This window comes from Bombina bombina, chromosome 6 (genome assembly GCF_027579735.1).
Source record: "Bombina bombina isolate aBomBom1 chromosome 6, aBomBom1.pri, whole genome shotgun sequence".
Taxonomy (NCBI): domain Eukaryota; kingdom Metazoa; phylum Chordata; class Amphibia; order Anura; family Bombinatoridae; genus Bombina; species Bombina bombina.
In genome coordinates, this window is record NC_069504.1 from 663,722,464 (window position 1) to 663,739,429 (window position 16,966).

Genomic DNA, 16,966 nt, shown 5'->3' on the forward strand with positions numbered 1-16,966 from the left:
CTCTTCCAAAGGGTAATCTATACATACCACACTCTTATGGATACAGACATTAACAGGTCATCTAAGAATTATAGCCAGTAACAAAGGAAAACAAAATACAAAAAAATAAAATATATATCTTTTTGAGGGAAAAATAAAACTTAAAAATCTAAATAAAGATGTTTTCATGGTTCATATCTCTAGATAATCTTAACCAGTCAAGAATTAATAACACTTATGGGGAGAACTCCACCCACTTTTACATTAACATCTTTTTTCCTTTGTCATTCATAGTAAATGTCAAAACATGCAGTATGACCAGAAGGAATCTTGGGGAACCTAGATATATGAGCCATGATAACGAAATATCTTTATTTTGGTTTTAATTTCTGATTATCTTGGCTCCCTCTAGACTAACATTCCCTTGTGGAGAGTCAATATCCAAAGCTGTGAAAATAACAAGAGTAAGAAATGAAAAGTTAAACACATTTCTGACAAAGCTTAATTCTACAGATTGATGAACATCTAATGTACAGTTACGTGCCAACACACCCTTAAAAGAACAATCATAGGGCCAGATTAGGTAGATTAAGGTAGAATAGAATAGGGAAAGAACTGAATGCCCTTGGAAAGCAATCTTAGCTGTGTCCATACTTGATATGCATTAGCTTAGAATGAGGTAAGGGGGTTAGGGATCCTAATTTAAAACTAGGTAATGTGTATGAGGGGTTTCACTAGTGAATGTATATGAGTATAGACTAAATAGTATATTACATGTAGTTTAATTATAATTGGTAAGATTCCTTAACATTCTTAATGTATCTGTTCTCAGTCTCACTATAGAGGTCAGAAGCAGAGGAAACAGTACAAGGATCGAATGCAGTACCTCAAAGATCACTCTGATGAAGTTGTCAAGGTAAATAATTGCCATTAGTCTAATAAATATGATTTGCATTGTAACTAACTGCACACAGATACAAATTTGAATGTGTTGTCATTGATGATCCTCTTTTAGATTCAATCTTATACTAGAATGCACCAAGCAAGAAAGCGCTACAGAGACCGGCTGAAGTACTTTAAGGATCATGTATGTACCAAAAGTTGTTGTTTTGTACACAAATGTATGTGTATAATATGTCTATTTAAACAAAACAAATACAAATAGAAGCCCAAAACCAGACGCATTTCAAAGTTCAGGTCTCCCCACTGCTGAAAGTGTATTCATTGGTTTATTCTTTTTCATAGGAAAGAAGCCGTTTTTAGCTCTGGGACATCAGTTTCAAAAATAATATTTAAAAATAGTTATTTTTGCATCAAGACTCTTATGTCATCTTTTAAATGATTTATATTTAGATGAAACTTTTATTTTTCATTTCAGATAAATGACATAGTGAAAATCCAGGCTTTCATACGTGCTAACAAGGCTCGAGATGACTACAAAACTTTAAGTAAGTTTTATATATTGTAAGCAATGAGACTAGTATATGGAGCAGCAAAAAACTAATTACATGGAATATCCAATTTTGTCATTGTAATATTTCCCTTTTTGTATCCTGAAAGATAATTCTGAGACATGAATGATTGCTGATTTCTTTATTCCTTCTCTAGTCAATGCTGAAAATCCACCTATGGCAGTTGTTCGCAAATTTGTCCACTTGTTGGATCAAAGTGATCAAGATTTCCAGGAGGAGTTAGAAGTAATGAAGCTTCGAGAAGAAGTGGTTACTCTTCTGAGAGCCAACCAACAGCTGGAGAATGATCTTAATCTCATGGATATAAAGATTGGACTTCTTGTGAAAAACAAAATTACACTACAGGTACCAAAGCTTTATATAAGAACATACAATATTCTTTATATCTATTTTTTTAATGAACTGTGTTTGTGAACTCTCCATAGTGGTAAGACCTAATCCGTACTTTGGCAGAGATTTACCCACAGTCAAAGAATTTGACTGTCAGTGATTACAGGCAGCGAAGTAGCATTCGCTACCGGAAATAATCTTTACATTAAATTCTCTTGTTTATTGACGCCCCCTGCTCTCACACAACCAGTTGTGTACGAGCAGAGCTTGTAAAACATTCCAGACAAATGAGTCTTGTCCTTAAGACTGCTTGTAACCTCAGTTTCATAAATGTAGCTCTGTCATTAAAGGGACAGTCTACTCCAGAATGTTTAAGAAAGATAATCTCTTTATTACCACTCCCCAGTTTTGCATAACTAACATGGTTATATTAATATACTTTTTTACCTCTGTTATCTAACCCTCTGCAGACTGCCCCCTTATTTCAGTTCTTTTTACAAACTTGCATTTCACTACATGTGAATGAGCACAATGTTATCTATATGGCACACATGAACTAGTGCTGTATAGCTGTGAAAAACTGTCAAAATGCACTGAGGTAAGAGGCGGCTTTCAAGGGCTTAGAAATTAGCATATGAGCCTACCTAGGTTTAGCTTTCAATAAAGAATATCAAGAAAACAAAGCAAATTTGATGATAAAAGTAAATTAAATAAAAAGTTTAATTTAGACTAGATTGTCCCTTTAATTCATATGACTTGGTATGAGTGTATATGTTGCTTTACTAATGCTTGGTATTCCAATACATATTACAGAGTATGTATGTATATATAAACACTACAACAGTAATAGAAATGGTAGTGATACACATTTCTAACTACAAGTTACGATGCAAATAATTCATTACTGTCCAATGACACTTCGATATAATAAAATACTATCTGCTTCATGTTGCAGGATGTTGTCTCTCACAGTAAAAAGCTTACAAAGAAAAACAAGGAACAACTTTCTGATATGATGATGCTAAACAAACAAAAAGGAGGCCTGAAAGCTCTGAGTAAAGAGAAGAGGGAAAAGCTGGAGGCGTATCAGCATCTATTCTACTTACTGCAGGTAAATGATATATAGAACATTGGTTTGTTTGGTTACACATTTAATGAATTTTGATGCAGTTTTCTGCATAATCTGATTTGATAACTACACCAAATGCAACAGGAATTCGGCAATGTGTGGAAATTATGGCTATGGCCTTTAGGATATTTTAAGGGACAATATGCACTTTGTGATTACAAGACATTCCTGTTGTGGTGTTATAGAATAACATATCAGGTAAGGCTAAACATTTTGAAAACAAATTAACATCTGTCTTGCTGCAAATGTTTTCCTTTAGCCAAACTGCACCCTCAAATTGCTCTACTTGGAGGAACCAATCTAGACCTGAGTCTGCAGACAACAAGGCTAACCTTAGTAGAAGTTTCATTGTTTGGCATTGTCATTAGTTAAAGCCAACAGTGTTAGCCTTGAGAAGTCTGCAGTGTGCATTTATTGCTCAGAATATTAGAAATGTGTTATGCTGTCTAAGGTGATATGACTAATATTCTGCTTTGGATAATTACATATTACATATTTTTGTTTGTTTTGACAATACCTTAGTGATTTACTTGCTAAACCATTGATAAAAAAGATTTGATTTTTTTAAATACACAATGCTATTAAACACTTTTTTTTATTTTAGTAAACACAGAGTTAAGTAGGCTTTAGTTTCTTATATCAAAAGTAGCTATTGAACTAAAACTGCATAGAAGTTGAGTTTGAGATAATAATTTGTGTATGGAATTTTGAGATTATTTTTCCTCCGCAGACAAATCCCACCTACCTGGCTAAGCTCATTTTCCAGATGCCCCAGAATAAATCCACCAAATTTATGGATTCTGTCATTTTTACACTTTATAATTATGCATCTAATCAAAGGGAAGAATATCTGCTCCTACGGCTCTTCAAGACAGCTCTTCAGGAAGAGATTAAGTAGGTTTTTGTGTAAATTGTGTTGTGTCTTGAAATTTCTTTTCCAACAGAGAAGGATGACTGAGCATTGCATTATATTTTACTGGGTGTTAATGGGGCATAACATATTGATCAAGCAGTTAATCTTTTGACTGTTTGCCTCTGCAAACTGCTTTTAGCTAACAATAAAAAAACGTATAGAAGTCGGTAGGCAGAGACGCTAGGCAGATTAACCAACTGGCTGTAACAGGCTCTACTAACAATATATGTACCTTTTATAATGTTGTATTTTAACGGTACTATACTAAACAATTGGCATATTATGCAGCACTTTCATTGGGCCACACCAATCTCCTTATGCACAGTGTGTGGTTGTATTATTGTATAGTTGACTATTTGGCTGTGATTCCACAATACAATTCTACCTCTACCCAATCTCTTGCCTGCTAATAGCTCCTTCTTATACATTTTAATGAGGTTCCAAATAGTATAAAGGGTCTATAAGTAGGTTTATGACACTTATGCTAACAAAACAATGCCACACTAATTATTAAATATTGTGTATTTGATGTTTATATACAAAGTTTAGTTTATTGTAGTGCTCCAGATGACTACATTTGAGGTGGTAAACTTCCATTTGAGGTGGTAAACACAAAGACTGTAAAGGAATTTAAAAATGCCTGGGACATGCATAAGGCTATCCTAAGGAAAAAAGTAACATGTAATATGGGTAGATTTGATGGGCCTTTTTGATTCTTATCTACACTCAAATTCTATGATTACATAGGGATCTCTTCATTACAGAATATCATGGGAAAAAGCAAATTTCTCCAACATAGGTGTGTCCGGTCCACGGCGTCATCCTTACTTGTGGGATATTCTCTTCCCCAACAGGAAATGGCAAAGAGCCCAGCAAAGCTGGTCACATGATCCCTCCTAGGCTCCGCCTTCCCTAGTCATTCTCTTTGCCGTTGTACAGGCAACATCTCCACGGAGATGGCTTAGAGTTTTTTGGTGTTTAAATGTAGTTTTTATTCTTCAATCAAGAGTTTGTTATTTTAAAATAGTGCTGGTATGTACTATTTACTCTGAAACAGAAAAGAGATGAAGATTTCTGTTTGTAAGAGGAAAATTATTTTAGCAACCGTTACTAAAATCGATGGCTGTTTCCACACAGGACTGTTAGACGTTTTCTGGGCTAAAACGATTGATATATAAGCATTTTTAATACTTCATAGCTTTGAGGAGTTATTTTATTCTTGGGAATTATGTAAAATAACCGGCAGGCACTGTATTGGACACCTTTTTCTCTAGGGGCTTTCCCTAATCATAGGCAGAGCCTCATTTTCGCGCCTCTATTGCGCAGTTGTTTTTGGGAAGCAAGACATGCAGATGCATGTGTGAGGAGCTCAGATACATAGAAAAAGCTTTCTGAAGGCGTCATTTGGTATCGTATTCCCCTTTGGGCTTGGTTGGGTCTCAGCAAAGCAGATACCAGGGACTGTATAGGGGTTAAATATAAAAACGGCTCCGGTTCCGTTATTTTATGAGTTAAAGCTTTCAAATTTGGTGTGCAATACTTTTAAGGCTTTAAGACACTGTGGTGAAATTTTGGTGAAATTTGAACAATTCCTTCATACTTTTTCACATTTGCAGTAATAAAGTGTGTTCAGTTTAAAATTTAAAGTGACAGTAACGGTTTTATTTTAAAACGTTTTTTTGTACTTTGTTATCAAGTTTATGCCTGTTTATCATGTCTGAACTATCAGATAGACTGTGTTCTGTATGTGGGGAAGCCAAGGTTCCTTCTCATTTAAATAGATGTGATTTATGTGACACAAAATTTAGAGAAAATGATGCCCAAGATGATTCCTCAAGTGAGGGGAGTAAGCATGGTACTGCATCATCCCCTCCTTCGTCTACGCCAGTCTTGCCCACACAGGAGGCCCCTAGTACATCTAGTGCGCCAATACTCCTTACTATGCAACAATTAACGGCTGTAATGGATAATTCTATCAAAAACATTTTAGCCAAAATGCCCACTTATCAGCGAAAGCGCGACTGCTCTGTTTTAGAAAATACTGAAGAGCATGAGGACGCTGATGATATTGGTTCTGAAGTGCCCCTACACCAGTCTGAGGGGGCCAGGGAGGTTTTGTCTGAGGGAGAAATTTCAGATTCAGGGAAAATTTCTCAACAAGCTGAACCTGATGTGATTACATTCAAATTTAAATTGGAACATCTCCGCGCTCTGCTTAAGGAGGTGTTATCTACTCTGGATGATTGTGAGAATTTGGTCATTCCAGAGAAATTATGTAAGATGGACAAGTTCCTAGAGGTCCCGGGGCCCCCCGAAGCTTTTCCTATACCCAAGCGGGTGGCGGACATTGTAAACAAAGAATGGGAAAGGCCCGGCATACCTTTCGTCCCTCCCCCTATATTTAAGAAATTGTTTCCTATGGTCGACCCCAGAAAGGACTTATGGCAGACAGTCCCCAAGGTCGAGGGGGCGGTTTCTACTCTAAACAAACGCACCACTATCCCCATAGAAGATAGTTGTGCTTTCAAAGATCCTATGGATAAAAAATTAGAGGGTTTGCTTAAAAAGATGTTTGTTCAGCAAGGTTACCTTCTACAACCAATTTCATGCATTGTTCCTGTCACTACAGCAGCGTGTTTCTGGTTCGATGAACTAGAAAAGGCGCTCAATAAAGATTCTTCTTATGAGGAGATTTTGGACAGAATTCATGCTCTCAAATTGGCTAACTCTTTTACTTTAGACGCCACTTTGCAATTGGCTAGATTAGCGGCGAAAAATTCTGGGTTTGCTATTGTGGCGCGCAGAGCGCTTTGGCTAAAATCTTGGTCAGCGGATGCGTCTTCCAAGAACAAATTGCTTAACATTCCTTTCAAGGGGAAAACGCTGTTTGGCCCTGACTTGAAAGAGATTATTTCTGATATCACTGGGGGCAAGGGCCACGCCCTTCCTCAGGATAGGTCTTTCAAGGCTAAGAATAAACCAAATTTTTGTCCCTTTCGCAGAAACGGACCAGCCCCAAGTGCTACATCCTCTAAGCAAGAGGGTAATACTTCTCAAGCCAAGCCAGCCTGGAGGCCAATGCAAGGCTGGAACAAAGGTAAGCAGGCCAAGAAACCTGCCACTGCTACCAAGACAGCATGAGATGTTGGCCCCCGATCCAGGACCGGATCTGGTGGGGGGCAGACTCTCTCTCTTCGCTCAGGCTTGGGCAAGAGATGTTCTGGATCCTTGGGCGCTGGAAATAGTCTCCCAAGGTTATCTTCTGGAATTCAAGGGGCTTCCCCCAAGGGGGAGGTTCCACAGGTCTCAATTGTCTTCAGACCACATAAAAAGACAGGCATTCTTACATTGTGTAGAAGACCTGTTAAAAATGGGAGTGATTCATCCTGTTCCATTAGGAGAACAAGGGATGGGGTTCTACTCCAATCTGTTCATAGTTCCCAAAAAAGAGGGAACATTCAGACCAATCTTAGATCTCAAGATCCTAAACAAGTTTCTCAAGGTTCCATCGTTCAAAATGGAAACCATTCGAACAATTCTTCCTTCCATCCAGGAAGGTCAATTCATGACCACGGTGGATTTAAAGGATGCGTATCTACATATTCCTATCCACAAGGAACATCATCGGTTCCTAAGGTTCGCCTTTCTGGACAAGCATTACCAGTTTGTGGCACTTCCATTCGGATTAGCCACTGCTCCAAGAATTTTCACAAAGGTACTGGGGTCCCTTCTAGCGGTGCTACGACCAAGGGGCATTGCAGTAGTACCTTACTTGGACGACATTCTGATTCAAGCGTCGTCCCTTCCACAAGCAAAGGCTCATACGGACATTGTCCTGGCCTTTCTCAGATCTCACGGGTGGAAAGTGAACGTAGAAAAAAGTTCTCTATCTCCGTCAACAAGAGTTCCCTTCTTGGGAACAATAATAGACTCCTTAGAAATGAGGATTTTTCTGACAGAGGCCAGAAAATCAAAACTTCTAAACTCTTGTCAAGTACTTCATTCTGTTCCTCTTCCTTCCATAGCGCAGTGCATGGAAGTAATAGGTTTGATGGTCGCGGCAATGGACATAGTTCCTTTTGCGCGAATTCATCTGAGACCATTACAACTGTGCATGCTCAGTCAGTGGAATGGGGATTATACAGACTTGTCTCCGACGATACAAGTAGATCAGAGGACCAGAGATTCACTCCGTTGGTGGCTGTCCCTGGACAACCTGTCACAGGGGATGAGCTTCCGCAGACCAGAGTGGGTCATTGTCACGACCGACGCCAGTCTGGTGGGCTGGGGCGCGGTCTGGGGACTCCTGAAAGCTCAGGGTCTTTGGTCTCGGGAAGAATCTCTTCTCCCGATAAATATTCTGGAACTGAGAGCGATATTCAATGCTCTCAAGGCTTGGCCTCGGCTAGCAAAGGCCAAATTCATACGGTTTCAATCGGACAACATGACGACTGTTGCGTATATCAACCATCAAGGGGGAACAAGGAGTTCCCTGGCGATGGAAGAAGTGACCAAAATCATTCAATGGGCGGAGACTCACTCCTGCCACTTGTCTGCAATCCACATCCCAGGAGTGGAAAATTGGGAAGCGGATTTTCTGAGTCGTCAGACATTTCATCCGGGGTAGTGGGAACTCCATCCGGAAATCTTTGCCCAAATTACTCAGTTGTGGGGCATTCCAGACATGGATCTGATGGCCTCTCGTCAGAACTTCAAGGTTCCTTGCTACGGGTCCAGATCCAGGGATCCCAAGGCGACTCTAGTAGATGCACTAGTAGCACCTTGGACCTTCAACCTAGCTTATGTATTCCCACCGTTTCCTCTCATCCCCAGGCTGGTAGCCAGGATCAATCAGGAGAGGGCATCGGTGATCTTGATAGCTCCTGCGTGGCCACGCAGGACTTGGTATGCAGACCTGGTGAATATGTCATCGGCTCCACCATGGAAGCTACCTTTGAGACGGGACCTTCTTGTTCAAGGTCCGTTCGAACATCCGAATCTGGTCTCACTCCAACTGACTGCTTGGAGATTGAACGCTTGATTTTATCAAAGCGAGGGTTCTCAGATTCTGTCATTGATACTCTTGTTCAGGCCAGAAAGCCTGTAACTAGAAAAATCTACCATAAAATATGGAAAAAATATATCTGTTGGTGTGAATCTAAAGGATTCCCTTGGGACAAGATAAAAATTCCTAAGATTCTATCCTTTCTTCAAGAAGGTTTGGAGAAAGGATTATCTGCAAGTTCTTTGAAGGGACAGATTTCTGCTTTGTCTGTGTTACTTCACAAAAAGCTGGCGGCTGTGCCAGATGTTCAAGCTTTTGTTCAGGCTCTGGTTAGAATCAAGCCTGTTTACAAACCTTTGACTCCTCCTTGGAGTCTCAATTTAGTTCTTTCAGTTCTTCAGGGGGTTCCGTTTGAACCCTTACATTCCGTTGATATTAAGTTATTATCTTGGAAAGTTTTGTTTTTGGTTGCAATTTCTTCTGCTAGAAGAGTTTCAGAGTTATCTGCTCTGCAGTGTTCTCCTCCTTATCTGGTGTTCCATGCAGATAAGGTGGTTTTGCGTACTAAACCTGGTTTTCTTCCGAAAGTTGTTTCTAACAAAAACATTAACCAGGAGATAGTCGTGCCTTCTTTGTGTCCGAATCCAGTTTCAAAGAAGGAACGTTTGTTGCACAATTTGGATGTAGTTCGTGCTCTAAAATTCTATTTAGATGCTACAAAGGATTTTAGACAAACATCTTCCTTGTTTGTTGTTTATTCTGGTAAAAGGAGAGGTCAAAAAGCAACTTCTACCTCTCTCTCTTTTTGGCTTAAAAGCATCATCAGATTGGCTTACGAGACTGCCGGACGGCAGCCTCCTGAAAGAATCACAGCTCATTCCACTAGGGCCGTGGCTTCCACATGGGCCTTCAAGAACGAGGCTTCTGTTGATCAGATATGTAAGGCAGCGACTTGGTCTTCACTGCACACTTTTACTAAATTTTACAAATTTGATACTTTTGCTTCTTCTGAGGCTATTTTTGGGAGAAAGGTTTTGCAAGCCGTGGTGCCTTCCATCTAGGTGACCTGATTTGCTCCCTCCCTTCATCCGTGTCCTAAAGCTTTGGTATTGGTTCCCACAAGTAAGGATGACGCCGTGGACCGGACACACCTATGTTGGAGAAAACAGAATTTATGTTTACCTGATAAATTACTTTCTCCAACGGTGTGTCCGGTCCACGGCCCGCCCTGGTTTTTTAATCAGGTCTGATAATTTATTTTCTTTAACTACAGTCACCACGGTATCATATGATTTCTCCTATGCAAATATTCCTCCTTTACGTCGGTCGAATGACTGGGGAAGGCGGAGCCTAGGAGGGATCATGTGACCAGCTTTGCTGGGCTCTTTGCCATTTCCTGTTGGGGAAGAGAATATCCCACAAGTAAGGATGACGCCGTGGACCGGACACACCGTTGGAGAAAGTAATTTATCAGGTAAACATAAATTGTGTTTTTATTATAGAAGTAAATTGGATTTGTTTTGTACAATGGTATCCTCTGTCTGAATCACAAAATACAGTTTTGTGTTTCATATCCCTTTAAGATGCAAAAAGCATCTTATGCTGTGCAGTTTTGCAGTTGTTTTCACATTAGTGCAATGATAAACATAGGTTCTACTTAACTGTACCAAAATTCTAGTGGATATGTTCCCTGGATGATATCATTGTCCACCCACAGAATGATAAACAGGGGCCTATATCTGTTTCTGCAAAACTTAATGTATATAGAATTACATCATAGGAACTAATGGGTTTTTTTTCTATCATTGCAGATCAAAAGTAGATCAGATTCAGGAAATTGTTACTGGAAACCCCACTGTGATTAAGATGGTGGTGAGCTTTAACAGAGGTGCCCGCGGGCAGAATGCACTGAGACAGATCCTTTCTCCTGTAGTAAAAGAAATAATGGATGACAAGACCTTAAACATCAAAACGGATCCAGTAGACATCTATAAGTCTTGGGTCAATCAGATGGAGTCTCAGACTGGAGAAGCAAGGTGAGTTGTTTCCTAGTTCTAGCTGTTCCATCTCATAGTGCTGACTTTTACAAGCTCTTTTAAAGGAAACGGTAGTCAAAAACGTTCTGTAATTTGTATGAAAGAGCAGTATTGAAAGAAATTGTAAACACATTTGGCCAGATTACGGGTGGCGCGCTAACAGTTACATGCAAACAAAAAGGGGTTTATTGGGGTGTTTGCACGTGTCGGGTTTTATTGCTCGTATTACAAGTGGAAATTAAATGCAATCGCTTGAGCGCAATTGAAGTTAACGTGTGTCACTATAGTACGGCCTTCAGAGCTCTCGCAAAACAAAAAAAGGGTCACAAAACACATAATAAAATACATTACAAAATATAGTTACACTCATAATAACACTATCTATTAAAAATTATTTAAAAAATGATTGCACAAAAAGTTATAAGGGCTCAAAGATATGAGATCTTAGGTGTTAGGAAAAAAAACCTACACAAACCTACACACATACTAAGTCAGTGCCAGGCACACATACAGGAAAGGCAGACAACACACTCATAAAGTCAGGGTCATATACACACACACATACATATACACAATCTCAAACCCAAGAAGTCAGGGCCAGGCACACACACATATGCACAAACTCACTCACACAAACACACGCATGCAAGGATAGATAGACATACACACACTCAAACACACAAAGGCAGGGCCACACACACAAATATGCAGGGAAAGAGAGACACACACATACACAAACATATTAAGGCAGTGCTAGACAAACACATGCACAAACACACACACACTAAGGCATGCGAGGCACACACACTGGAAAGACAGACAACACATACACACAAAGACAGGGCCATATGCACACATGCACATAAACACAATCTCACACACACCAGGCCAGGCACACACACCCTAAACAACTGTTTGCATGCTGGAAGAATCTGTAATATAGTGTGTGGTGTCCTACAGCCTGTTCACTGCCCTTCCCCTGCAATTTAGTTAATTTGTGGCACTGATGAGAACCTTATAAATTATTTGTGTGCTATGAAATACAAACTTATATATGGCTAAATGTGTCCAATAAATATATAATACTTCAAAAAGCGGCTAGTCATATATAAGCCGAGTCCAGCCTGAGTGGCCATATTGTTTTCTTTAGAATAAAAGCAACTCACATTACTCTTCAATAAAATTGTGTATTTTTAATAAATTGTGACCAAACATTATGTTCAATTTGTTAGAAGCATTTTACCAAAATGATGTTTTAGAAGTAATTCCAGATTGTTTCTAGTCTTTTTGAAATCTGTTCTGGTAGTTTATTTCATAATCTGTGAGCATATTTGTACACAACAGTGATACAATTTTTAGCATCAAATGACCATTTATTTTATAAGATACAATGTATATGTTTAGATTTAATGGCTTCCAGTTGAGTGAGGCTGACATTCCATACAGCCCTGGTATACTGTGCACACTTGTGGTTAACTCCACTGTCCTTCCCCGTCCACCTATCACATAACGTGCACGGGGGAAGAGAAAGCAACATCTAAATATTAAATAAAAAAGAAATATGGTTGGCAACCTTGATGACAACTTTTTAAAGTCATCCGGGGAGATTTCCTAGTTGTCCCGGACGACGGGACGATTGGATTTTTCAACCCATGGGTATAGATATATATTGTACCAAAATATCATCAGATATATGTAGAAATATTTACTTATGAATAAATAAAACATATTGTGCTATATGAAGAACATTGGACTTGAGAATATGCAATTGGGTTTGCACACATTAACACGCTCACAATATCATAAGTTTGACCTTTTGCACACATCGGGTTAGCGCTCATGCAAAATCTGTTTACTTTTAACTGTAAAATGCGCGCTACCCAACGCGTGCAAAAAGCTTACTTCTAATGGAGATAATGCGTAAGCGGGAGGATTAAATACCACTGCACTTGTAATCTTGTAATTATTACATCTGTCTGCATTTTTATAGTAGATTAACATATCAGCAGAATATAAACTTTATTAGAACAGATTAACACCTTGTTTGCTGCAATTGTTTTTCAATGGTAAAACTCTACTACTTTTCTTATTTGGAGGACCCAATTCAGGCTTGAGTCAGAAGGGAACAGGGCATTGTGTTAACAATATTTTCATTATTTGGCTGCAATAGACATAAGGTAACAGAATGCAAATTAGGGAGATACATGTGGCAAGGTTAAGCTTATAAAGCTTGCTGTGTGCATTATAATACCCCGCACTCTGTTCACCCACTTCAAAACTCAGTTACACACAGAGTACAGTGCCCGTTTTAGCAATTTACAAGATTCCAATTGTTTCTTGGAAGTTAAATCTTCATAAAAAAATGAAGATCCTGTATTGGATTGTGTTTCACATAAATCTCCTAGGTTAATAAGCACAAACCCAGTTACATAAGTACATATATTTTAAGAACCAATAGGAGGGGATATATTTTTAATTAACGTTATTGCTGATATATCTGAATACAAATAAGCACACTGCATCTTTATGATGATGATGATTGCTATTTTTTTTTTTTTTAGGTTTCAACAGTCAGAGATTTTTCTAGAATTTAGTTTGTACAAAATGTTTTGTATTATTTTAAGGGAGATAAAAGTCAAATGTTGCATCACACTACGTTTTGCTGCTTTTTTCTTCTTAAATGGACATACAAAACACATTTTGGATTCCCTATAAAGGGGCAGATTACGAGTGGAGTGCAAGGTCTGCGCATGAGCGATAAGGGGTTTATCGCGGGTGTCTGTGCTCATTGGGCTTTCCGCTGGTATTACGCAGCTTCAGAGCTTTGATTAACTGTTTCACGAAAACAAAAAAGTTGCACAAAACACATCAAAAATACATTATAAAGTACAGTTACATTCATTATAACACTATTTAATAAAATAATATTCACAAAAAATATTGCACACAAAAGTTGTAAGTGTTCAAAGATAGGAGGTTTCAGGTGTGAAAAAAAAAAGGCAGACGAAAGGCTTTAACATTGAGATACATACATATACATGTCTAAATCTATATATGTATGTATATTTATATGTCTATGTATGTATACATATGTATTTATGTATGTATATATGCATTTACAGACATAAATACATATGTATACATACATAGACATATATATGAGTGCATTGGTGCCTTTTGCAGATAATTAGATGAAAACATGTAAAAACATATTTATGCAATATTCATTTTTAATAAAGGTTTTAACTTTGTATTTAGTGTAAATATTTCACATTTCAATGTTCTGCACATAGCAGAATATGTTCTACGTAGTTATAAATAGATATTTTCTATTTATATATCTGTTTATATCTCTCCCGATATATAATCATGTATAGATATAGGTGTAGATATACAGTAAAAAACATCAGATTTATGTAGAAATATTTATTTAAGTATAAATAGAACATATTATTCTATGTGAAGAACATTGAAATGTGAAATATTCATATTTTCATGTCGGGTTAGAGCACATGAGAATATGCAATCGGGTTTGCGTGAGAGTGGGGTTTTTCCATTGACTTCTATGAGGTAATATTTATACTTCAGCTTTTTACACTCGTCTGGGTAGCGTGTGACCGATAACAGTTTACTTTCAACTCATAATAAAAGCTTACTTCTAGCGCAATTAACGCTTGAGCGGGAGAGTTAATTAGTGCTCCACTTGTAATCTGGCCCAAAATGTTTAAAGGGACAGTGTACCATGACATTTTCTTCCCTTTAATGTGTTTCCGATTATCCATTTTACCATTTGGAGTGTATTAAATTCTTTACAGAAATCCCCTTTACATTTATTTTGTTATTTAAAATAGCTACTGTTGACACTTGTACCCTCATCCATACTGACATTTTTAGTATATAAGCATCTGCTACATTAAAGCTATGTAAACAAGAATATGCAGAAGAATTTGCGCTCTCAGTCAGTTGCACTAGGCTTTGTGTAATCAGACAGATGGAGATATGGAAACAAAAAGATAAGGATGTCTCCTCTCACTGCAAGCTCCACCCATTTGAATAGGTTGTGGTTTCAACTAGAAAAAAACATTTAATTTACAAAAAGAAACCTAAAGGATCTATTTCCCATACATTTTATGTCCCTTGGCTGGCATAACAAGCTTTCAAAACACATTATGGGGAGACCAATTTTAAATTAAAGTTACAGTTTACTTGTAATTGTTTATTGTTTAAACAGACAGACAATCCCTTTATTACCCATTTCTCTGCTTTGCATAACCAACACAGTTATATTAATACACTTTTTACCTCTGTGATTACCTTGTATATAAGCCTCTGCAGACTGCCTCCTTATCACAGTTCTTTTTACAAACTTGGATTTTAGCCAATCAATGCTGGTTCCTGCATAAATCCACAATGTTATCTATATGGCACACATGTACTATCATTGTCTGACAATAAAAAGCACTGAGATAAGAGGTGACCTGCAGGGGCTTAGAAACAGGCAGAGATTTAGAAGTTCTAAAGTATATTAACCCCTTAAGGACCGGGCATTTCAGACAAAAACTTCCCCAAAAGACCAGAGCATTTTTAGCATTTTTGCCATCACTACATTTAAACACCTATATATGGCTTTGGCATTGCTTTTTGGTAATTAGAAGGCCGCTAAATGCCGCTGCACACCACACGTGTATTATGCCCAGCAGTGAATGGGTTAATTAGGTAGCTTGTAGGGTTAATTTTAGCTTTAGTGTAGAGATCAGCCTCCCACCTGACACATCCCTCCCTGACCCCTTTTAAACAGCTCTCTTTCATCCCCCACCCCCAAAGGGCACCCCCATCTTAAGTACTGGCAGAAAGTCTGCCAGTACTAAAATAAAAGGCTGCTTTTTTATATATATAATTTTTTTAGGTTTTCTGCAGTATATTATCCCCCCCTACTGCCCCAACTTCCTTGACCCCCCCAAACAGCTCTATAACCCTCCCCCCTCTACCTATTTGTCACCATCTTAGTTGTCTGCCAGTACCCAGTTTGCAGCAAATTAGGCAATTTAAAATAAAATGAAATACCCATTTTTTCTGTAGTGTAGCTGCCCCCCCCCCTCATTACACTACCCCCCTCCCAGATTCCTTTCCCTCAATGGATCCCAGTATTGCGTCCATAGGGTTGCCACCCGTCCCTTAAAATACAGAACACTTATAAGTTACACATGCTACAGGGTGTGCAGGGAGGAATATGAATAGTGCTGTCCAGAAACGCAATACATGTTTCTCCCTGCACACCCTGCAGCATGTGTAACTCATAAGTGTCCAGGAAAACATGGCTGAGACGGCAACCCTAGTTGCGTGGCGTAGCTGTCCCACCCACTCCCGCCCTCCTCCAGCGATGGGCCGCCCACCCGCCTCCCTCATTACACTCCCACCCACCAACGATTGGCACCACTGCTGTGTGATGCAGAGAGGGCCACAGTGTGTCCCTCTCTGCTTCGATAACTCTGCAAATCTATTTCTGCAGTGCCCCACTTGTGGTGCATGCAGAAATAGCGGAATCTTGCTATTTTGAGCGAGATTGCGGCAGAGAGAAGCCCAGGACTGCAACGACATACAGGGTACGTCGCTGTTCCTTAAGGGCATAACAACCAGCGTCGTACAGGGTACGGCGCTGGCCGTTAAGGGGTTAATATATCCATTTTAGTTATGCAAAGCTGGGGAACGGGTAGTAAAAACGTTATCTATCTTTTTAAACAAAAAAAATCAAGTAGCCTGTCCCTTTAAACTGCCCCTTTAATTATGGTAACAAACTCATTTGCAATATACCTTTTTTTTGCCCTCTTTTAATTGAATTTAACTCTGAAAATTTTGGGTTTTCCAATTCCTTTAAGAGGTTAAACTCTATAATTCAACCCATCTACATTCTACATAGGGACTTAATCATTGTAGTAGCTCCGTTTATGTCTGCCCCAAGCGAGACCAAGAAGTGACGATAATAGGCTTTTAAAAGGGAAACAAGCTGTCTTTTTATTAGCAAAATCTGCATTAAGTTGTTTTAAAACATTTGTTTGGTATGCAGAAATTTTGGAATGTAGTGATTAATTACTGAAATACTAC

The 16,966-nt window shown here is 38.6% G+C and overlaps 1 protein-coding gene across 1 annotated transcript in view; it reads left to right on the forward strand.

Moving 5' to 3' along the window:
* Nucleotides 1-16,966, forward strand: part of IQGAP1 (IQ motif containing GTPase activating protein 1) — a 274,725-nt gene that overhangs the window by 211,526 nt on the left and 46,233 nt on the right. The window contains exons 20-26 of the mRNA XM_053717739.1: nucleotides 812-895; nucleotides 995-1,066; nucleotides 1,358-1,427; nucleotides 1,588-1,796; nucleotides 2,737-2,892; nucleotides 3,641-3,804; nucleotides 10,640-10,864. Coding sequence (XP_053573714.1) covers nucleotides 812-895; nucleotides 995-1,066; nucleotides 1,358-1,427; nucleotides 1,588-1,796; nucleotides 2,737-2,892; nucleotides 3,641-3,804; nucleotides 10,640-10,864 — 980 coding nt within the window. The remainder of the gene's footprint in view (nucleotides 1-811; nucleotides 896-994; nucleotides 1,067-1,357; nucleotides 1,428-1,587; nucleotides 1,797-2,736; nucleotides 2,893-3,640; nucleotides 3,805-10,639; nucleotides 10,865-16,966) is intronic.